We start from the raw sequence: 24,451 nt of genomic DNA on the forward strand, positions 1-24,451 counted from the left end.
GCTTTGTTTTTTATTCATTGGATGTAGGCATCATTTATTGGCTATTTACTGAATGGCTCGCTGAGCCGTTTCAGAATCAACCACATTGCTGTGGGTCTGGAGTTGCACATAACGATGGTAGATTCCCCTAAAGGGCATTAGTGAACCAGATGGGTTTTAACAATTATGGTTTCTTTGTTTGACTTTTAATTCCCAGGTTTTATTGAATTCAAATTTCACCATCAGCCATGATGGGATTCCTCAAACCCAGGTCCCCTTACCCTTGGTTTTGAGATTACTAATCCAGTGACAATACCATTATGCCATCGCCTCCCTTTTCTGTTGGCTGTTTCTGCAGGTATGCAAATTCATCAACGGGTCAAATGTCAGTTTATGTGTTTCCTGAGTTCAGGTTCACACTGGAGGTTAGCAAACGAAGTATGTTGATTATTTAAATGCCCCCAAAGTCTTCAATTCATGGCTTCTGAACCATTGGGGTTCCATGCTTTAAAGCTTTTGCTGGAATACTGTGAAGTGGCATTAGCCAATCCATGTAATTTTAAAGTAAGTTTGCTGCCTCTTGTGTGGCGTCCTGGGATTTTTAATTGATTTGCTGAAATCTTCTGACAAAACCCAAAGCATTGGACGTCCTGGTGATTTTGATTCACAACTGGGGCATTGGGACCGGTTCTGGGGGAGGTGGGACCAGTACAAACCGGACGGTCGGCACCTGGGCAGGACTGGAACCGATGTCCGAGGGGGTGTTTGCTAGAGCTGTTGGGGAGGGTTTAAACTAATATGGCAGGGGGATGGGAACCGATGCAGGAAGTTGGAAGGTGGTAAAACAGGGACAGAAGCAAAAAGAAGTAAGGGGAAAAGTGCAAGGCAGAGAAGACATGGTCAAAAATCAAAAAGGGCGACAGTACAAGGTACAGTGACTGAGGGGAGCTCAGTGAATAGGCCCAGTAATACTAAAAGGAATAAAACTGGAGATGTTAAGATTCAAAACAGATGTAAAAAAACCAACATAAGTGTACTTTACCTGAATGCTCGTAGTATTCGGAATAAAGTAAATGAGTTGATGGCACAAATCATCGTGAATGACTATGATTTAGTGGCCATTACTGAAACATGGCTAAAGGATGGTCACGACTGGGAGTTAAATATCCGAGGGTATCAAACTATTTGGAAGGACAGAATGGATGGTAAGGGAGGTGGTGTTGCTCTGTTATTTAAGGATGAGATCCGGGCAATAGTAAGGGATGACATCGGTGCTATGGAGGATAAGGTTAAATCCATTTGCGTGGAAATCAGGAATAGTAAGGCGAAAAAGTCACTGATAGGTGTAGTCTATCGGCCACCAAATAGTAATGTTATGGTGGGGCAGGCAATAAACAAAGAAATAACTGATGCATGTAGAAATGGTACAGCAGTTATCGTGGGGAATTTTAATCTACATGTCGTTTGGTTTAACCAGGTCAGTCAAGGCAACCTTGAGGAGGTGTTTATAGAATGTATCCGCGATAGTTTCCTAGAACAGTATGTAATGGAACCTACGAGGGAACAAGCCGTCCTAGATCTTGTCCTGTGTAATGAGAAAGGATTGATTCATGATCTCATAGTTATGGACCCTCTCGGAAGGAGCGATCACAATATAGTGGAATTTAAAATACAGATGGAGGGTGAGAAAGTAAAATCAAATACTAGTGTTTTGTGTTTAAACAAAGGAGATTACAATGGGATGAGAGAAGAACTAGCTAAGGTAGACTGGGAGCAAGGACTTTATGGTGGAATAGTTGAGGAACAGTGGAGAACCTTCCAAGCGATTTTTCACAGTGCTCAGCAAAGGTTTATACCAACAAAAAGGAAGGACGGTAGAAAGAGGGAAAATCGACCGTGGATATCTAAGGAAATAAGGGAGAGTATCAAATTGAAGGAAAAAGCATACAAAAGCTTTAAAGAAGAGTAAGATAGAGTATGAGAGTAAACTTGCTCAGAATATAAAAACAGACAGTAAAAGATTTTACAAATATATAAAACAAAAAAGAGTGGCTAAGGTAAATATTGGTCCTTTAAAGGATGAGAAGGGAGTTTTAATAATGGGAGATGAGGAAATGGCTGAGGAACTGAACAGGTTTTTTGGGTCGGTCTTCACAGTGGAAGACACAAATAACATGCCAGCGACTGATAGAAATGAGGCTATGACAGGTGAGGACCTTGAGAGGATTGTTATCACTAAGGAGATAGTGATGGGCAAGCTAATGGGGCTAAAGGTAGACAAGTCTCCTGGCCCTGATGGAATGCATCCCAGAGTGCTGAAAGAGATGGCTAGGGGAATTGCAGATGCACTAATGATGATTTACCAAAATTCACTAGACTCTGGGGTGGTCCCGGCGGACTGGACATTAGCAAACGTGACACCACTGTTTAAAAAAGGAGGTAGGCAGAGAGCAGGAAATTATAGGCCAGTGAGCTTAACTTCGGTAGTAGGGAAGATGCTGGAATCTATCATCAAGGAAGAAATAGTGAGGCATCTGGATAGAAATTGTCCCATTGGGCAGACGCAGCATGGGTTCATAAAGGGCAAGTCGTGCCTAACTAATTTAGTGGAATTTTTTGAGGACATCACCAGTGTAGTAGATAATGGGAGCCAATGGATGTAGTATATCAGGATTTTCAGAAAGCCATTGACAAGGTGCCACACAAAAGGTTGCTGCATTAAGGGTAAAGTAGTAGCATGGATAGAGGATTGGTTAATTAATAGAATGCAAAGAGTGGGGATTAATGGGTGTTTCTCTGGTTAGCAATCAGTAGCTAGTGGTGTCCCTTAGGGATCCGTGTTGGGCCCACAATTGTTCACAATTTACATAGATGATTTGGAGTTGGGGACCAAGGGCAATGTGTCCAAGTTTGCAGATGACACTGAGATGAGTGGTAAAGTGAAAAGTGCAGAGGATACTGGAAGTCTGCAGAGGGATTTGGATAGGTTAAGTGAATGGGCTAGGGTCTGGCAGATGGAATACAATGTTTTTTTTAATAAATTTAGATTACCCAATTATTTTTTCCAATTAAGGGGCAATTTAGCGTGGCCAATCAACCTACTCTGCACATTTTTGGGTTGCGGGGGTGAAACCCACGCAGACACGGGGAGAATGTGCAAAATCCACATGGACAGTGACCCAGAGCCGGGATCGAACCTGGGACCTCAGCGCCGTGAGGCAGCTGTGCTAACCACTAGGCCACCGTGCTGCCCAGATGGAATACAATGTTGACAAATGTGAGGTTATCCATTTTGGTAGGAATAACAGCAAACGGGATTATTTTTTAAACGATAAAATATTAAAGCATGCCGCTGTGCAGAGAGACCTGGGTGTGCTAGTGCATGAGTCAGAAAGTTGGTTTACAGGTGCAACAGGTGATTAAGAAGGCAAATGGAATTTTGTCCTTCATTGCTAGAGGGATGGAGTTTAAGACTAGGGAGGTTATGTTGCAATTGTATAAGATGTTAGTGAGGCCACACCTGGAGTATTGTGTTCAGTTTTGGTCTCCTTACTTGAGAAAGGACATACTGGCACTGGAGGGTGTGCAGAGGAGATTCACTAGGTTAATCCCAGAGCTGAAGGGGTTGGGTTATGAGGAGAGGTTGAGTAGACTGGGACTGCACTTGTTGGAATTTAGAAGGATGAGGGGGGATCTTATAGAAACATAAAAAATTATGAAGGGAAAAGATAGGATAGATGCGGGCAGGTTGTTTCCACTGGCGGGTGAAAGCAGAACTAGGGGAGATAGCCTCAAAATAAAGGGAAATAGATTTAGGACTGAGTTTAGGAGGAACATCTTCACCCAAAGGGTTGTGAATCTATGGAATTCCTTGCCCAGTGAAGCAGTTGAGGCTCCTTCATTAAATATTTTTAAGGTAAAGATAGATAGTTTTTTGAAGAATAAAGGGATTAAGGGTTATGGTGTTCGGGCCGGAAAGTGGAGCTGAGTCCCCAAAAGATCAGCCATGATCTCATTGAATGGCGGAGCAGGCTCGAGGGGCCAGATGGCCTACTCCTCCTTCTAGTTCTTATGTTCTTATGTTCTTATTAACTGAGTCTATGAGAAGAGGCAAGGTCAATAATTTGCTGCAATCCTTTACAGACCAGAAGAACTCTGATTAACTGTTGACTGTGAACCCAAACTATCCATTCTGCAAGCCACAGCTAGTAGACAGACTGGACTAGTTGACATGATATTAGCACTTTAGAGTGTGGAAAGGTAGAAAATGTGTTCAGTAATCTAGTTATGTTGACAGATTGCTCCTCAATTCCTTATTAGGTTTATTATTTTATATTTATGGCTGAACACCCCACAAATGGAAGCATTTTCTTCTCTACATTTATCTTTATTGAACTCATTTCTAAAATTAAATACTTCTATCAGATTACCCCTGAGCTTTCTCTTTGAACGTCATAGGGCCAGGTTCTCATGGGGAGGGAAGAGGTTCAAGACAAACTTTCCAACTCGACTCCTTTAAAAAGGCCCCCTCCTGCCATATTTCTGTCCTGGCGAGACTGGGCAGGTGGAAACATTGATGATGGACTTAGGACATGGGCAGCACGGTGGCACAGTGGTTAGCACTGCTGCCTCACAAAACCAGGGACCCAGGTTCAATTCTGGTCTGGGTGGCTGTGTGGAGTTTGCATGTTCACCCCATGTCTGCTTGGGTTTCCTGCCGGTGCTCCAGTTTGCTCCCACAGTCCAAAGATGTGCAGGATAGGTGGAATGGCCTTGCTAAATTGCCCCTTAGGATCCAAAGGTTAGGTGGGGTTACTGGATTACGGGGAGTTGATCCAGGTAGGGTGCTCTTTCAGTGGGTTGGCGCAGACATGATGGGCCGAATGGCCTCCTTCTGCACTGTAGGGATTCTATGGACATGATCCCGAGGAACTCTTGCAGTGATGTCTTGGGACCCGATGATTGACCAGTGATGTCCAGATGATTCACCTCCAACAACCATTTTCCTTTGTGCCAGGTATGACTCCAGGGGGAGACATTTCCCCCTAATTCCCATTGATTCCAGCTTTGCTCAGGCTCCTTGATGCCAGACTTGGCCAAATGTTGCCTTGATGTCAAGGGCAGTCACTCTCATCTCACCTCTGGAGGTCAACTTTCTGTCCATGTTTTCACCAAGGCTGTAATAAGCTGAGTGGCCTGGCAGAACCAAAACTGAGTGTCATTGAGCAGGTTATTGGAGATAAAGTGTTGCTTCATTGCACTATTGACAACCCCATTCTTCACTTTGCTGATGATCAAGAGTCAATAGATGGGACAGTAATTGGTCAGATTGGATTTGTCCTGCTTTTTGTGTACAGGACGCATCTGGGCAATTTTCCCAGTCAGTTTTGTAGCTGTACTGGAACAGCTTGGCTAGAGGTGCGGCAAGTTATGGAGCACAAGTCGTCAGTCCTATTGCTGGAATATTGTTAGGGCCCATAGTCTTTGCAGTATCCAGTGCCTTCAGCCAAACCTTGATATCAGGCAGAGTGAATCGGATTGCTGGGGACCTCCTGAGGTGGCCGAGATGGATCATCCACTCAGCACTTCTGGCTGAAGATTGTTGCAAATGCTTCGGTCTTGTCTTTTCACTGATGTATTGAGCTCCTCCATCATTGAGGATGGAGATATTTGGGGAATATCATCCTCCAGCGAGTACATTAATTGTCCACCACTTTTTACAACTGGATGCAGCAGTACTGCAGAACTTATATCTGATCCATTGATTGTGGGATTGCTTAGCTCTTTCTATTATGTTGTTTGGCATGAAAGTCGTCCTGTGCAGTAGCTTCACCAGGTTGACACCTCATTTTTAGGTATGCCTGGTGTTGCTGCTGGTGTGTCCCTCCTGCACTCTTCATTGAACCAGGGTTGATGGGGATATGCCGGTCCAGGAGGTTACAGATTGTCATTGAGTACAATTCCGCTGCTGTTGAAGGCCCACAGCAGCCCATGGATGCCCTGTTTTGAGTTGTTAGATCTGTTCATAATCTATCCCATTTGGCTCGGTGGTGGCGGCACACAATACAATGGAGGGTATCCTCAATGTGGAGACAAGACTTTGTTTTGATAATGACTGTGTAGTGGTCACTCATATCAATATTGCCATAGACAGATGCATCTGCAACAGGTAGATTGGTGAGGATGATGTCAAGTAGGTTTTTCCCTCTGTTGGTTCCCTCACGATCTGCCCCAGACTCAATCCAGCTGCTATGTCCTTTTGGTCTCAGTCGGTAATGGTGCTCTTGGTGATAGACGTTGAAGTTCCCTACCCAGAGTACATTCTGTGCCCTTGCCACCCCCGCGGCTTCAAAATGGAGGAGTACAAATTCAACAGCAAAGGGGGATATATTAGATGGTAACCAGCAGGAGGTTTCCTTGCCAATGTTTGACCAGATGTCCTGAGATTTCATGGGGCCCAGAGTCAATGTTGAGGACTCCCGGGGCCAGAGATGGATTTACACTTTTGGGGGCCACGTGCTCTTCATCTTTTTGGGGCCCCATGTTATGCTCCGCCCCCTGGTGATGTGGTGGCCTGCCCCCAATGAGGTTGCCCTGCCCCTAATCAGCCAATCCCCACTCCTAATGACATTGAGCCCTGCCCCCAATGATGTCAATGCCCTCCCAACCCCGCAACTCCGTCAGCTTACAGAATGCAAGGCACAAGAATCCCAAATTACTGCTGGACTGATAGTAATGTTTATATGACAACAGCAAGCCTGCACTATAGTTGATAAATTGAAATCTAAGCCGAACTGTTGTCAGCCTGATGGTAAAGATGGTCAATATTGCGATCGGTATGTCTTTAGGCAAGCAAACATGAACTGGCTGAGGAACATTGGGATAGAGAAATCAGTTGATGACATGAGCGTGACACTGCATCGGCTAGTGCAGGGGACAATGAGCCAGAAAAAGTCCACTGCAGGAGCATGTACTCCAATGAAGTGAAATATGCTGTCCAAGTCTAATATTGGTGGCTTTGCTGCCAACTATCTGGCAGGATTCTGTTATTTAATTGTCCAGAGGAGTGAGAAGAGACTTTCTGAAGGCCAGTAAAGAGCGATGGGGGATGATGGTTACTCACCAATTGTGACTATCTGCATGTGACCACCAGCCATTATATCAGACCAGCAAATGTTCACTCTTGAAGAGCAGAATTGAGACTGGAGAACATGGTAGAGAGACACATTTTTAAGATTTTCTTACTTCATCAGTTGTTTGCAATTAATGGCAACTGAGATGCCAATTTCTTCAGAAATTTTCTTCAAAAAATGATTGATCACATCATCGTTAGTAAAATCTTGTAAAGATGCAGTTACAATTGTCAGATTGTTGAACTTGTCAAATGCTCCTCATTCTTCGCAGGTAACTTTTCACTCTTTTAAAGAGAGAGAAAGAACATTCACCATAAGCCTTTGTGGTATGTTAAAAAATATTCCAGAATGGTTTTCCACATTTGGAAAGGTTGCCTGGAAACCATCACATAAAAGTTTGTACAAATCAGCTGGTAATCTGGAAGCACAGAGCTCATCATTATCGATTAAATGAGTGAATCTTTTTACTTCATCTTCAAATAGTTTTGTGTCAATGTCCCCCTGGTAGAATTCAATTGACCTCTTACTGTAGCAGCTCTTAACATTTTCATCCAAACATTCGTTGAATAGAACACAAAATAATTCAAGAACTTTCTTCAGAGATTCACATCTACTCTGCAATTGCAAAATTATTTTGTCATAAATAACATTGACAGTCTCAACGATGATCTTTTTTCCTTTAGTGATTTCATTGTCTCTCGTTTAATCAAAAAATAACTTCTTGTGTCTTGTATGCTTCTGATCATCAGAGGGGCCTGTATTCATTGTTAATATCAGTGCCTCTGCTTCCACTGAGGTAAAGTAATTTCAAACTTCCATGACAAAATTTCGAATTGAGACAAACAATTGTGAAGCATTCAATAAAGTTGTATCAACATTTTAATGTGATTTCCCGTCAGCATAAATTTTTTTTGAAGTGAACAGTTCCAATAAAACAATAAAAACAACTCTGCGAAGGATTTTGCTTCAGCGTTCACGCATGGTTTCTAGAATTTGGTGTGGCTATGTTCAATGAGCATTGCTTTATAATAATAATCTTTGATGTCACAAGTAGGCTTACGTTAACAGTTACTGTGAAAAGCCCCTAGTCACTACATTCTGGCGCCTGTTCAGGTACACGGAAGGAGAATTTAGAATGTCCAAATTACTTAACAGCACGTCTTTCAGGACTTGTGGGAGGAAACCGGAGCATCCGGAGGAAACACACACAGACACAGGGAGAACGTGCAGACTCCATGCAGACAGTGAACCAAGCTGGGAATCGAACCTGGGACCCTGGAGCTGTGAAGTAGCAGTGCTAACCACTGTGCTACCGTGTGCCTCTTAATTCGACAATGTTCAGTCTCAGAGCCATAACAGCATCTGCGTGAATGGACCATCTGGTGTCACAAATTCTTTTGACTGTGAAATGTTTTCTGTGTGCTGCTCCAAGCATGATTTCTGTATATATCACCGATGTATGGAAACCGAAAAGAAGACTGCCTTAGAGGTTTCCGAATCTCTCCCTTCAGTCATGCCATCTCCCTTCACCCTCAGAAAATGGTTCTCATGTAGTCTTTTAAAATGCTTTTGGCCTTGAACCTTTTCTCAAACTCTTTACTCAAATGTTCTACGTCATCTATGTTCTCTGGTCTGAAATACTGCAACATATTCCTTCATGCCCAGTGGAGCCGATTTTGACCATAAGGCAATGCCTTCAGGGTAGGTTTCTCAAACTCTTTACTCAAATGTTCTACGTCATCTATGTTCTCTGGTCTGAAATACTGCAACATATTCCTTCATGCCCAGTGGAGCCGATTTTGACCATAAGGCAATGCCTTCAGGGTAGGTTTCTTCCCTCACTCCAGCAACAGAGGAATGATCTTGAGCCGTATTCTGTACTTCCATTCCCGTTTCACAGACCATTTTTTTTGTACACGTTTTTCAGGCAATGTGTCGGCTCTGGAAACCGGCAAGTTGAAGTCATTAGACAAGTCTCCAAAACCCTGGGTGGATGTTGTTGAGGATGAATGTGGAGTTTGGGTGCTGCTCAATATTTCAAATCTTTTAAAGTGAAGTGCCAAACTGTCTTTTTGCCCAGCTTCATCCTCTTGCCTCGCCTTCCACTTCCTGCATTTTGACTGCAATACTGTTCTTTCATATTGACCGGGGGTGATCTGTCTTGATTTCAACGATTCACAAATATTAACCTTCAGAATCTTCTGTTAAGTGAAGCCTTGTTAAAGCAAAAGCAGCCGATTGTCGAAGCTGCTCAAAAGCAATGGCTAATTAAACAAGCCTTATGGGTTGGAAATTGTGAAAAGAATTGGTGTGAGGATGTCGGAGTTCATGGCCTAAATTCCTACCAGAGTAACTGGTTACTGGCATTTTTTGGGGAAGCTGGGATATCGATGGTCAAGGGTATCATAAAAGAAACCGGCATGATTCAGAGAGAGAAATATCCCCAAAAAAGGCAGTTAATTTAATGTGCAAAAACAAGAGGCACTTGCCTGGCATTCACAGGGCAGCATGGTAGCATGTGGTTAGCACAATTGCCTCACCGCTCCAGGGTCCCAGGTTCGATTCCCGGCTTGGGTCACTGTCTGTGCAGAGTCTGCACGTTCTCCCGTGTGTGCGTGGGTTTCCGCCGGATGCTCCAGTTTCCTCCCACAGTCCAAAGATATGCGGGTTAGGTGAATTGGACATGCTAAATTGCCCTTAGTGCCTTAGTGTCCAAAGGGCTTGGGTGGGGTTACTGGGTTACGGAGATAGGGTGGAGGTTGGGCTTAGGAGGATAGGGTGGAGGTTGGGCTTAGATAGGGTGCTCTTTCCAAGGGCCGCTGCAGACTTGATGGGCCGAATGGCCTCCTTCTACGCCATAAATTCTATGTCTATTAACGAGAAACTTAACTGGACCAACCATATAAATACTGTGACTACAAGATCAGGTCAGAGGTTGGGCATTCTGTATGGAGTGACTCACCTCCTGACTGCCGGAAAAGACATATTAAGACAGGAGTGTGATGGAATAGCCTCTATTTGCCTGAGTGAGTGCAGCTCCAACAGCACTCCAGAAGCTCAATACCAACCAGAACAAAGCAGACCGCTTGATCAGTCTCCCATCCACCACCTGTAACATCTACTCTCTCCACCACACTGGTGCACAGTAGCAGCAGCGCACACCATTTACAGGATGAATTGCAGCACCTTTTAAAACCCACGATTCCTGCCACCAAGAAGGACAAGGGCAGCAGATGCATGGGGACCCCTGCAAGTTCACTGTCCCCAAAGCCTTATACCGTATATAAGCATATTGCTGCCGTTCCTTCCCAGTAACAGTGGAAAAATCCTGGAACTCCCTCCCTAACAGTCCTGTTGGTGTACCTACATCAGTTGGACTGCAGCAACTCAATGGCTTCCGGCCACTTTCTCAAGGGCAATGCGGGAGAGTTGGGCAATAAATGCTGGCCTCACAGTGATACTCACATCCCATGGACATATAGAAAGAATGTTGGTTTTGTCATCAGTGGATGTTGGTTACTCCTGAGGAATGGAACATGTCCAGCTATTTATCAAAGCTCAATTTTGCGAAGGCGTTCAAGTTTGCTGAGGTGTTGAAAGAAGAACTAGACCTCATTGGTTCACCTGGACACAGGAGTCTTGCAAACATTTATTCATCTTCTTCACACAAATTAGGTGATCATTACATATGTGTGTATGTGTGCATATTCATGCCTCACCACCCTTCAGAACACAATTGTGTTGGCGGGATGCCTAACAACGTCACCAAGGAGAGAAAGAGGGAAACCAAGATGTAATAAAAGTTAGCAGAAATGGTCCACTATGATCTAATCGAATGGAAGAGCAGGTTTGAGAGACTGGATGACTGACTACTGTTCCTGTTGTTCTGACACCAGAAATCCAGTCCCACTGTTCAGTCAAACATTTTATCTTCCCTGTCTCTGGGAAAAAATCCACAAGCAACTCAATAATATTCTTTGCACAGAAGGATAGAGAATTCGATTAAACTTCTGATGATTTCATTGGGTTTTCAGCATAAATTAAAAACGTGATAGTGTTTGCTTCAGCTGCCAGTCTGAGATAGGCAGCACATTTTGTCATGTTCCTTTTCAATTTTAAATAGCTTGCCATAAGAGGGTCATGAGACAGCAGCGTACAAAAAACTTCAAAGCTCTCTGTGATGGTAGCGGTGTCTGTAGCTGATGATCTATTGTGTGTGTTTTCTTTGGGCTTGTCTGCAGAGTGTCCTCTTTACAATTCAGCAGGCGCATGGTCTAGTGTTGACTATATCTCATTGTTCTTTAAACTTTTCAGAAGAACTAGCCTTTTTCTGGCTTTTTTGAACATTTTTAATTAATACCTCTGCTGTGCTATAGAAAAACCTAAAGGCTTCATAAGCAACGGAGTTGGGTGAACAAAAAAAGTTGATTCATATCAGTAATCTACTTGGATGGCCATAAAAGAGTATCCAGGAGTTCATTTGTACTGCAGCTGTACTGTCAGTGCAAAGTACTTTTACATTTGATTGAAGCGGTGATTATATTATATACCCTGGGTAGATCATGGTATCCATTCCGCCTGCCTTTCTGTACAGGCATTATACCCAATGCCTAATTTATGCAGCCCCTTTTTTTAGACTGGAGTCTGGAATAGATGTTATGCATCAATTTGTAAACTAGACGCCTAATTCCTGTCACGGAAATCTTTTGAGAAATTAATAATAATAATATTTATTAGTGTCACCAGTAGGCTTACATTAACATGACAATTAAATTACTGTGAAAATCTCCTAGTCACCGCACTCCGGCACCTGTTCACCCATGGAGAATTCAGAATGTCCAAATTACCTAACAAGCACGCCTTTTGGGTCTTGTGGGAGGAAACCCACGCAGGCACTGGGAGAATGTGCAGATTCAGCACAGACAGTGACCCAAGCCGGGAATCGAACCTGGGACCCTGGCGCTGTGAGGCAACAGTGCTAACCACTGTGCAACCATGCTGCCCATAATGGATGCCACATGATAGAGCAGACGTCAGGCCAAGCTCGCTTATGGATTCTTCGGTGTCACAAAAAAAAAAGGGGCCAGATTCTCCGTCACGCCGTACCAGTATTCTGGTACCAATGTCCCACCGGCAGCGGGATTCTCTGTCCCGCCGTACCAGTATTCTGATGCAGTGCCCCCCACCCCCACCGGCAGCGGGGTTCTCCATTGCGCCAGCTGGCCAATGGGGTTTCCCATTGTGAGCAGCCCCACGCCGTTGGGAAGTCCCTGGGGCGTGGATGCACTGCCGGCATAACAGAGAATCCCAACTGCGGGGAATCAAACCCATGTTTTTTGGGATTTTATTTTCCACCTGTAGCCCACTCTAGCGTCTCTCCTGGAACATTCGAGAGGGCCAGGCATGCGGACCGATATTGGTTTCTCACATAAGGCGAGCACACTCTTGAGTATTGAGATCATACTTGAGGTTGAAGTTCTACCTATTCTCAAGTCTCCTTTTATCTTCTGCTTTGCCTCAGGGGTGCTGAGATTGGAACCGATAGTAGGCCCAGAATTATCTGCACCCTGCTTGACTGCTCGGCGAGGCCAAACTGGCACCAGAATGAAGTGCAGTGAAAATCCCTGGCAGATCGAGTCTCCTGAGTGCCCTCCCTCACACTCAGTTTGCCTTTCACATCTGGAGCACACTCCAAGTTTAATATTAGTGGCGAGGAATCCGGTGAGTAACTCACCTCCTGATCCCCAAAAGGGGCTGGTTTAGCACAGGGCTAAAGAGCTGGCTTTCAAAGCAGACCAAGGCAGGCCAGCAGCATGGTTCAATTCCCGTACCAGCCTCCCCGAACAGGCGCCGGAATGTGGCGACTAGGGGCTTTTCACAGCATCTTCATTTGAAGCCTACTTGTGACAATAAGTGATTTTCATTTCATTTCATCTTCACCTGTCCACCATCCACAAGGCACAAGTCAGGAGTGTAATAGAATACTCTCCACTTGCCTGGATGAGTACAGCTCTAACAACACACAAGAAGCTCGACACCATCCAGGACAAAGCAGCCCGCTTGATTGCTCCCCCTTCCACAAACATTCAAACCCTCCGCCACCGACGAACAGCCGTGAGTACCATGCATACCATGCGCAAGATGCACTGCAGGAACTCACCGAGGTTCCTTCGACAGCACCTTCCAAATACACAACTACTGCCATCTAGAAGGACAAGAGCACCAGATACCTGGGAGCCCTACTTCCCCTCCAAGTCACTCACCATCCTGACTTGGAAATATATTGCTGTTCCTTCACTATCGTTAAGCCAACATCCTGGAACCCTATCCCGAACAGCACAGTGGGTGTACCTACACCTCAAGGACTGCAGCAGTTGAAGGCAACTCATCACAACCTTCTGAAAGGCAACTAGGGATGGGCAATAAATGCTGGCCTAACCAGAGAGGCCCACATCCTGCAAAATTAATTTTTAAAAATCTGATTTTGGCTTTGGAGCAGGGCTAATCGGGTGGAGTCTGCATGTATTGTGGCAAAATAAACGTTTTGGAATGAACAGTACAAAAGCAATTTGATGAAAACTGGTCATTAACTAATGCTGGTGCAGAAAAAGCTCATATTACCTTGTTTTGGAGAATGTCAGTGAAAAAAGAGAATTTTTTGGTGTTGTTTAATAAAGATTTATTTTCCCTAACTGTTCAATGGAATAGGGGGGGAAATAAATTGCAACTACACACTATTAACCCTTTTGGAGATTTTTTCTTTCAGTGCCAATTTTGTTCTTCCATTTGGACCCAACTGTAATGTTAGCATGAAAAGATTCAAATTTAATGAAACTTAATATTAAAGAGATGGACCAAAATGTTATTGCCTCTGCATGCATCTTTTTGTCTCTCTATATCTTTCTCTCTCTCTACTGTTGAGTTCTGTGATATAAGGGCAGCACGGTAGCATGGTGGTTAGCATAAATGCTTCACAGCTCCAGGGTCCCAGGTTCAGTTCCCGGCTGGGTCACTGTCTGTGCGGAGTCTGCACGTCCTCCCCGTGTGTGCGTGGGTTTCCTCCGGGTGCTCCGGTTTCCTCCCACAGTCCAAAGATGTGCGGGTTAGGTGGATTGGCCATGCTAAATTGCCCGTAGTGTACTAAAAAGTAAGGTTAAGGGGGGTGTTGTTGGGTTACGGATATAGGGTGGATACGTGGGTTTGAGTAGGGTGATCATTGCTCGGCACAACATCGAGGGCCGAAGGGCCTGTTCTGTGCTGTACTGTTCTATGTTCTATGTTCTATAACCATTGTCATGATGTACACAGAATATCTAGTTGTTTAACTAGAAGGATGATTTATTAACATGTCAGGGGTTTATGTCCGGGGTCCTTGCCCATTGGGGGAAGGTGAAGGAGGGTGTTGATGAAGAGGGGGGCAATGATCGGGCCTGCTGGTTAAAATGGTGACCCAATCGGTGAACAGCCATTCAAAATGGTACCCCTATTGGCGAGCAGCTGTTCCTGCAGGTCATGAGCAGAAGTTCAACTGTAGAGCGGCCTCTGTGGGGAGAAACTCCCCGAGGCCAAAAATAATGGCAAAGTGCCGTTGAATAGCAGGGTGTTTCTCGGAGCTGCAGTCACCAAGAAAAACTCTGCTAAATGCGCCCAAGAGCGGACTTCAACATGTGTCTGCTGAATCGCGCCCTATGATTCCCTGTGCTATGGACTAGCAGCAGTGTGGTTTCACCGCTGGCCACAGGTTGACTCCCATTCCAATCTAGTGCTCAAAGTTTCACTGCTCTTTGTGAAGCCTGCTTCTTGATGAGGCAGAAGCAAGTGGCCATCTTGCTTTTGGAATGACCCATATTTGGAAACCCTGATTTAATCCCCTATAACAGAGAGACAGGCCTGATGTATAAATGATGAACAGAATACAAAGAAAAAAAGGTAAGATTGTGACGAGTTCCAATCCAGGCCTCTCCAGTTGGCTATTTCCACCTTTCTATCTAGTTTTCACACATTTTTCCAGCTGTATATACAGTTCATGCTGAGCAATTATTGTGTAAAATATGGGATGAGTGGATCATCTGCAAGCAAACTGGATAAAGCCATGTACCCCGTAAAACAGCAAGACTTAAGTATTGGACAAGTGATGGAGAAGCTGATATAATATTGGCACCACGTAGACTGCAGTGGTTCAAGAAGGCAGCTGACCCCACTTCCTCAAGGGCAATTAGGGATGGGCAATAAATGCTGACCAAGCAGTGACACCTTCATTCTATTGATGAATAAAAGGAAAGGTAACCTGGATAGATAACACCGTTTCACAACGGTGTGCCTTTCCAAGGATCGGTTTTGGACAGTGGTGTACCGTCACCTGTTTAAGCTTCGACAAGTAGAAACAAGATAAAACTGAAATTTTATCTAATTTTCATATTGGAAACTTGATTTAATTATTTCTATTGCTTCAGTAGGAAATTAAAGGTTAACATGATGTTCATTTAATCACAGGGTGTTCATAGAATGGGAACATTGGCAGCTAAGCTAGTTTGGATTAGGTTCAGGTTCAACATGATAGAGCGTAAACTATTTTTTGAAAAATAATTTTCAGGCTTTTCTCACAGCTTTTTTTTCTTCTTTCTCTCCCTTTGTCCTTTGTCTGTGTGTCGTTACCTTGTCACTCGTTACTCCTCTGTTCTGTTTCCAGATCTCTCGGTCAGCTTACTTGCAGTGATACTTATTTTCTGTGGACTAGCCCTGGTGGCGGTCTTTCTCTTTGTGTTCTGGAAGCTGTGCTGGGTCCCCTGGAAGAACAAAGTTCTTTCTAACACCTCCCTCCCCGGGGACACAGTCAACGTCACCGGCACTGACTGCGACAAGGAGATGACGGATAAACCCAAGGAATCCACTTCCATGAGCTTCCTCGAGGCAGCCATGAAGATCAGCCACACATCTCCCGATATCCCAGCAGAGGTTCAGATGTCAATGAGAGACCATATCCTGCGCCACACACGGATACAGAGACAGACAACGGAGCCAACTTCTTCATCCAGGTCAGTGTCTCAACTTTGATTCCAGAGATATATTGTGCATGTATCTGCTGCCTTGCCTGAAATTGAAAACAAAAAGTTCCAGTTAACTCTTGGATGTTGCTTTTTTAAATTGCTGAACTTCTTTTATGGGATGTGGATGGGCATCATTGGTAAAGCCTGTATTTGGTCTTCAAACCCCAAGTGGCTTGCTATGCCATTCCAGAAGGTAGTTGTGGGCCTGGAGTCACGTGTAGACCAGACCAGGTAAGGCTGGCAGATTTCCTTCCCTATAAAGCATTATCCATGGAATTGCTACAATGCAGGAGGCCATTCGGTCCATCCATGCTGCAAAAACTCTCCAAAGGAGCACTCTACCTAGGCCCATTCCCCCGCCCTCTCCCCGTAACCCTGCGCATTGATCGTGGTCAATCCACCTAACTGTGGGAGGAAACTGGAGCATCCGGAAGAAACCCACACAGACATGGGGAGAACCTGCAAACTCCACACAATCACCCTGCCTGAAATCGAACCCGGGTCCCTGGTGCAACAATTTCAGATAATTAGCTCTGCCCCACCTCGACCCATTTGTTTTCATCCCATTTAATTTTAACTGTCTTTTAACATTTCTTTCTCTCTTGTCTTACTTTATATCATTTAACCCCCTCCCCCATCTTATCCACCTTTCCTCACCCTTTCTCACCTTTGTTTCCCCCTTCAACTCCCCCCACATCTATATCTGTCACAGTTTACCCTCTTATGTTAGTTTCTCTGCTATTTGGCCTTTCATACCTTTTGTTCTCTCTTGGGACTGCCATTAGCACTCTTTCCCCATGGTTTCTGTGGCTATTAGCACCCCATTTCCCTGGGTTTCTGTGGCTATGACTCACCTTTCATTTTCACTCCACAGTATAAATATTTCCCACTTTCTCTGCTTTGACAAAGGGTCATGTGGACTTAAAACATTAGCTCCTTTCTCTCCCTACAGGTGCTGCCCAACCTGCTGAGATTTTCCAGCATTTTCTCTTTGGATATATATGTATATATGATGGGGCAAACCTATTATAAAAGTTCAGGAGACCAGAGAATTGAGTTAAACAAATTTAATGAACCAACACAAAGTAAAGGCCGAAACATGGCATACAATCAAATGGTCCCAACCGGAACTACCGATCCTGCCCATCCCAGTCTGGGCCGGCTTTTATAAGGCCAGCTTTTATGAGCCCCAGCTGGGTGGGTCTCCATCCACGAGCGGACAAGTTCATATTCCACCAGTCCCACGGGAAGATCAATTGAGGTGTTCGAATGGGCTTCAAGAGGGTTATTACATCTATCACAGGCTTGTTGAACATTGGAGGAAATAGATGTATGTTCAAAATTAGCCCCACACCTTTGCCCAAATTAGGAATGATGTACGTTCCAGGAAACTGTTTTACTCACTGGCCTTCTTGGCAGGATGTTCCACTGGCTCTTCTTATTTATTATTTAAAGAGCCACAATGAGGAAAAAAAACAAAATACAGTAAAATCTTTATTATCTGGCCCGTTCAGGAAATGGGCGGTGCCGATTAATCAGAAACGCCGATTAATTGAGAGTTCTATTTATCAGTGGAATACAACATGCAAGTCCTTAGGAAGTAAAGAACAGCAATCATTTTACTTCTTAACCTTCAACAGTACATTAAAGCACCAATGATGAAATCGTACAGTGTACATGTATGGGCTATAGATAGCTTTGTGATTCCTTCAGGTTGACAAAATAACAATTGGCTGTTTGGGGAAGATCGGAAATTCTGGTTAATAGGGTTGGTGGGGTGCTGGATAACACAGCTTACTGTGTAGGTAAGTTTAAATATTTTATAATAACCCAGAGGAAGCTGTTGTAAACAAAACTGGATTTCTTTACAAATTTACAAGTCTGTGTAATGAGGCATCTCACTCCCCACAATCCTAACTGGGAGGACGTGTTGCACCTGGCCCTGAGTTGGGCCTGCTTTTATATATTGCTCATTACAGGCAGCAGATGATTGGCTTCTGCCCCTTACCTCGGGGAGCTCGTGCTACACGGGTCCCATGCGGAGATTGTTTCCCCGTGGTCCTCATGGGGGTCATGGCATTTTTGATATCTGCTGTGGTTAGCAGAGTATTCCTTCTGCAAGGATTGACTCCAATCTTTAAGGACTAGCGTCCCAAGCTTTAACTTTTCTTCAGTAGAAACACATGGAATGTATTCAATTGGGTGGCCATTTTTTCATCTTCTGCTACCTCATGCTCTTGTTTGAAACTCAGTACAATTTTCACTTCCCAACAAGCCGGAAACTGCCTGTTTCAACAGTGCCACCTATGGGAACTATATGGAACAGGAACGAGTGTTTGGAAATTTTGGACTTTGAATTCTCAGTCTTCAGTTTGAAATACCTTAATCTGGAATTGGGTTGGTTGTGTGGTTACCAGGCAATTTGGGTAAATTCTTCTCACAGTTCTCTTTCCCATTTAGCCACCATAGGCCAAAATCAGCAATGTTTGGGGTTAAACACAGTGAAAAGCTACTGGAGTCGTTTTTTCAGCTTAACTTTACACATTTCTTTGGAAACTTAGTCCAGCAAACTGCCTTGGAGTCCATTGATGTGAATCTCAACGTCTTGTCTGCGAGACTTCCCAGCAAAATGGATGCTACCTGAGGCTGCAGTACTGAGGTGGGACAGCAGGCTGAATCCAGGCCCTCCAGCCTCAACGAACGGGGCAGCAACTCCAGCAGCAGTAGCTGGCTTCTGAGGGACAAGGGGTACCTGCACAACCATTGTTGCTGATCTTGGTGAGGAACCCTCCGACAGAGGCACAGGAAAGGTACACCAAGAGCCATGTCAGCACTCAGACAACATTAGAACAAGTCATTGAGATATTCACTGTCCTCGTTGTAACTTTGGGAGATGGGTTTGTTCAAAATTTTCTTCGCCCTTATAGTGCTTATCCTACATTTCGGCAAGCTTGAATTTTACAGGGGTGGCACATTAGCATAGTGGTTAGCACTGTTTCTTCACAGCTCCAGGATCCCAGGTTTGAGTCCCGGCTTGGGTCACAATGTGGAGTCTGCACGTTCTCCTCCGGGTTATCCCGGGTGCTCGGGTTTTCTCCCACAATCCAAAGATGTGCAGGTTAGGTGGATTGGCCACGCTAAATTGCCCTTAGTATCCAAAAGGGTTGGGTGGGGTTACAGGGTTGCGACGATGGGGTGGAGGTATGGGCTTGGTGCTCTTTCCAATTGCCAGTGCGGACTCGATGGGTTGAGTGGCCTCCTTCTGCACTGTAAATTCTACGTTTCTATGAGATCTTCTATGATGTGGACTTCCAATGGACAGATCGCATTCTGAGTCTCTGTGAGGTTGGCCACTCTTTCAGTGGAGGTGATCACCAATGCAAATATCCTGAGGCATCATGGCACTCATGCTAGAGATGGACTCCTCCATTTTGTGTATGGGATGTGCAGTGCCATTGAAGGTTGTCAGAAACACATGACTTTCCAATCGCTGCTCCCTTTTCTTTGGTGGCCCCAGAGGCTCCACACAGCTGTTTCCAGCAGAGATGAAGGGCCCTGCTCCTCTGACGGAGACTCTCCACTGCTGTCCCTGTCCCTGACACCTCCTCCAGCTCCCATGTGATGTTCTGCTCACCATGTCAGACCCTACCTCTCCTGAGATGTTGAATTATCAAGTTATGTGTATCTGTGTTAGACGAGTCATAGGCAATGCATCTCGGAATGCTGGATCTCCTTTGAGAGCTCCCCAGGCACCTCTCCATCTCCTCCATCACAACCCAAAAATAACTTGTGCTTGAAAGGAGCTGAAATTGGGTTCCAAGTTAACATAGCGCAGATCATGGCCTTTCAAGTCTTGGAGACTTCAATTCACTGTGAGTGATAGTTAAATGCCAAGTGGCAATGCTTATTCTAATGCTGTACTCAAGTCTCTCGGACATCCCCCCCACCCATTACTTACACTGCCCTGCCAATCTCAAGGGCTTCCTCCTTCATCATGGCCAAGGTCACTGTATCTATAGATCCAGCCCTGGTTTACTGCCTTTCTATGGTCTCTCTTCTCCTGTAATGAGAAAGAGATATGGCTTTTTAAGAGCACTCACACATGAATAAGGACCACTTGAGTGAAGTAGCAGATGGCACTTATGTGTCCGACAGCCAGCGAGGATGAAAGCAGCTGAAGAGAGAATGAAGTTGATTTTAACTCTTGAGAAGCCATCTAGAGGCCTGGCCTATTTTAAGGGTCAGGCCTCGATGGTCCCAGTGAGCAGGAATCATGTACTGCTCACCAGTTCTGGGACTGTGCAGTGTCAAGTGGCCTGGAGCACAAAAGGAGGGTGGGGGGAGTGGGGACAGATGACTGCAGAAGGAGTGGGGCCCAGGCAACAGCAGCCCACATTAACTGTTCCTCATGGCCTGAGGAGAATAATTCTTTACTTGTCTTTTTGGAGTCTCTTCCTCTTATCATCCAGTTCAAATTGATGGAGCGTGCGTTTCTCACACTCCATTTGTCCCATAAAATTTCTTCGGGGTCCTGCCGTACATCACTTGTTTGCAGATAGAAGGCTCACGGCTGAATCAGGCAAGTGCTTGGGCTGCCAAGCGGAGGATTCTGCTAAACATGGCATAGTGCGGGCCTTGCCACTACAACTCTGCTATCAGCCCATTGGCATCAGGCCGATGGAGTTAAAACCAGCTCTAAAATTTTGTGATGGAAGAGATGCAATTCCAGCACGTACATTTATAAAAGAAACAACTCCTCTTGAGTTCAGCCACACTGCAACAAAAAGACAATCTTGTACAACATGGTACACGGTGCACAATGGGGACCAGGCCTGTAAAACAGCCTTGGCATCTGAATGATCTGTAACTAGTTTAAACGGTGGTAACAGGTCACTTGTACTCCCCTCCCCTCATGCCCTGGCGTCAGAGTATGTGCATCGCGGCCCAATTCTGCCTTTTATTTGATTCCATTGCCCAACTCTGAAAGGATTTGGAGGCAGCCGAATTAATGAATCAAACGCTAAGAGCTGCAAACCGATGCAAAAAATTAGATCTTCATCCATCCATGGGAAAAAAAAACAGACCAAAAAAAAGATTTGCCCTGACTTTTTAAAAATTCAGGCGTGATCTCTTCAGACTAGATGTTTGCACAATACTTCAGTTTGACACGAGCACAAATCAGATTCTCTGCTGGGAGATCTCATAGCTTTACTACATTGAGCTGCCCCAATGAAATATTTGTCATCTGGGTACCATTTCCAAGCCCGCTAGTAAAATATTTTTTTTCAATAAACCTCTCAAGCGTTGTGCAGCTGGAAGTAAGACGCACTCAATTGATGAAACTTACTTTAATTTTTATAAAATCATGTACTCCGCCTTCCTGCAGGACACAATTTCCGTTCATGGGCAGATTTGGTTTGAGTGACAGCCTCTTCTCAGAGCTAACCTTAGTGTCGCATCTCCACTTTGAAGGATGCTTCAGCGGGGCAGAAATAATCTACGCTTGGTTTGCCCATTCCCTACTTGTACTCCAAGGTAATAGAAGCTGGGATTGAGCCTTGGGGCCTCTGCGATATTCCAAGAGTGATTGGCGAAGCTAATCATCATCAAAGGATCTGAAGCATGGGTTTGATTGATGATGTTACACATTGGTAAACCACAGGGCAGTTCCTCACACATCACGCTCTTATTTTTGATTCTGCTACAGAACAAGTTGAGATGCAACCTGAGTTGGGTAAGAGGAAGGAATTTGACAGTATCAAACTCAATCAAATCAATGGAACATGGGACTGGGAATATTTCTTCCATTTTTATTGGATAAGTGTAGGGAGTGATATGACTCCAAGGCAGTTGAGGCACAGATCAGCCATCATCTGACTTCAGAAGCTTTGCTCAGAGAGCGGTTAGAATATGGAACTCACTTCCACATAGACTGGTTCAGGTAAATTACACCACAGCATGTAAAGGGGAGCTAGATAAAGGCAGGAAGGGGAAAGGATGAGAAGGATACACTGATAATGTTCAATGAAGAGGGGCCTTGTGTGCAGCGTCAACACCATCATAGACTAGTTGTTTCTGTGAACCGTCAGCGAGAACAACAATGCAGGCGGAAAATACAGCGAGAATCGGAAAACACAGGTGCGATTGTGTTTTCCGATTTTCCAGGCCCCTCGCCAGTGGCATAAAGAGAATCTCTCCACGGAAGGCCAGGAACCTCATTTAAGTACATTTATAATTTCATGATTGAGCCCTCTTCTTGCTGAATATTCAGCCATTGCCTGCAGCCCTGTAAGTTACTGCCGCTCTGAACTTCTGTGCCACTGGCTCGTTTCATGGCAGCACGCAGGTGACCTGTGCGGCATTTCCCAGTCAGCAGCGCACAAGTGCATAAGGGAGGTCAGGGATGCGCTATTTACGAGGGACCACATGTCATCAACTTGGATCGGCACAGGGCAAGGTAGGACACCAGGACCATGGGCTTCGCCCAAATAGCAGGCAGCCCCAGGTGCAGGGTGTCATCGGCTGCGCCCACGTGTCTCTGCGTTCATTATGGAGGCATTGATCCCCATTTTTGAACCGCAAGAAAATACCACAATGTCAATTTCCAGCTCGTCTGTGACCACACAATGTACATCGTGCAGGTCCGTGCCCATTTCCTGGGGAGCGCTTTCCTGCATCTCCAATGTGGGAGGAGAGAGAGACTTGTGCTGCCATTCTCACACCGCACAGGGAGGAAGCACAGAGTTTGTGTGGGGGGTTTGCGGAGCATGGCACCATGACATGGCAGGATACAAGCTCTTTCGGGTGATCAAAGTGATTTTTAATATCAGCTAGTTATTACAATGGTGTCTTTTCTCCAATAATGCCACGGTTCACTGGTGCCCACTCAGTGCCTATCATTTCTTAATCCCGCTCACCGCAGTCCCCCCCCCCCCTCCCCCGCTACATCTAGGTGTATCCTGACTTCCACACCTTGTTGCCCGTGATGACCTTGATGGGCATCCCCTGGGGGAGGGGCCTGGGCCTTGAGGGTCCCAGCCTGCTGTCAGGCAGCAGTGCTGTCCTTCTCCATTTTCAGAGCTGGAGGTATATCAGAGGGAGGAGGGTGTCGGATGGGCTAGATGTCCCCAAGTTTACATGAGTGGAAGGCTCTGGGCTGTGGTGCTGCCTATCCATTTGCCTTTGTGTTCCTTGGCTCCTCCATGAGATACAGGGGCACCTGGAGTGAGGGGGCCTGCCATCCTCTGGCACTGATACTCATGGGTTCCCACTAGTGCACCATGCAGTTGAAGACCTGCACCATGAAACTCATGCCCTCAGCCATGGACGTCCTGAGCTGAACCAAGGAGCGGACATCTCCTGCCATAGAGTGCACGTCCTGTGCCAAGGTCTCCACTGTGGTCGTCACTCTGGCAGTGTTTGCCTCGTTGTTTTGGACTGATGGCACCATCTCCTCGGACAGAAGCTGACGGGACTTCTCCAGGGTACATCATCAGCCAGGGTCTCAGCAGTGTCTTGAGGACCGGCATCCTTTGAGCGCCGGATCCCTGCCTCTGGCTGCTGTGGATCAGGTGTGAGGTGATCACTAGTGAGTGACCCAGAAACCCGCCTACCAATTAATCCCACCGAGGTGTGAGTATCTGCATTCGTGGAGGATGCGGGTGACTCCTAAAACATAGAAAAAGAACATTACAGCGCAGTACAGGCCCTTCAGCCCTCGATGTTGTGCCAACCTGTGAAACCACTCTAAAGCCCATCTACACTATTCCCTTATCATCCATATGTTTATCCAATGACCATTTAAATGCCCTTAATGTTGGCGTCTCCACGACTGTTGCAGGCAGGGCATTCCACGCCCTTACTATTCTCTGAGTAAAGAACCTACCTCTGATATCGTCCTATATCTATCTCCCCTCAATTTAAAGCTATGTCCCCTCATGTTAGCCATCACCATCCAAGCAAAAAGGCTCTCACTGTCCACCTTATCTAATCATCTGATCATCTTGTATGCCTCAATTAAGTCACCTCTTAACCTTCTTCTCTCTAACGAAAACAGCCCTAAGTCCCTCAGCCTTTCCTCATGAGATCTTCCCTCCATACCAAGCAACATCCTGGTAAAACTCCTCTGCACCCTTTCCAATGCTCCCACATCCTTCCTATAATGTGGCGACCAGAACTGCATGCAATACTCGAAATGCGGCTGCACTAGAGTTTTGTGCAGCTGCAACATGACCTCATGGCTCTGAAACTCAATGCCTCTATCAATAAAAGCTAACACACTGTACACCTTCT

The 24,451-nt window shown here is 45.3% G+C and overlaps 1 protein-coding gene across 2 annotated transcripts in view; it reads left to right on the plus strand.

The window, feature by feature from the left end:
• Window positions 1–24,451, plus strand: part of LOC119978640 (synaptotagmin-6-like) — a 454,793-nt gene that overhangs the window by 205,723 nt on the left and 224,619 nt on the right. For both annotated transcript variants that reach the window (XM_038820429.1, XM_038820430.1), the window contains exon 2: window positions 15,802–16,147. In XM_038820429.1, coding sequence (XP_038676357.1) covers window positions 15,802–16,147 — 346 coding nt within the window. The remainder of the gene's footprint in view (window positions 1–15,801; window positions 16,148–24,451) is intronic.

Source organism: Scyliorhinus canicula, chromosome 15 (genome assembly GCF_902713615.1).
Source record: "Scyliorhinus canicula chromosome 15, sScyCan1.1, whole genome shotgun sequence".
Taxonomy (NCBI): Eukaryota; Metazoa; Chordata; class Chondrichthyes; order Carcharhiniformes; family Scyliorhinidae; genus Scyliorhinus; species Scyliorhinus canicula.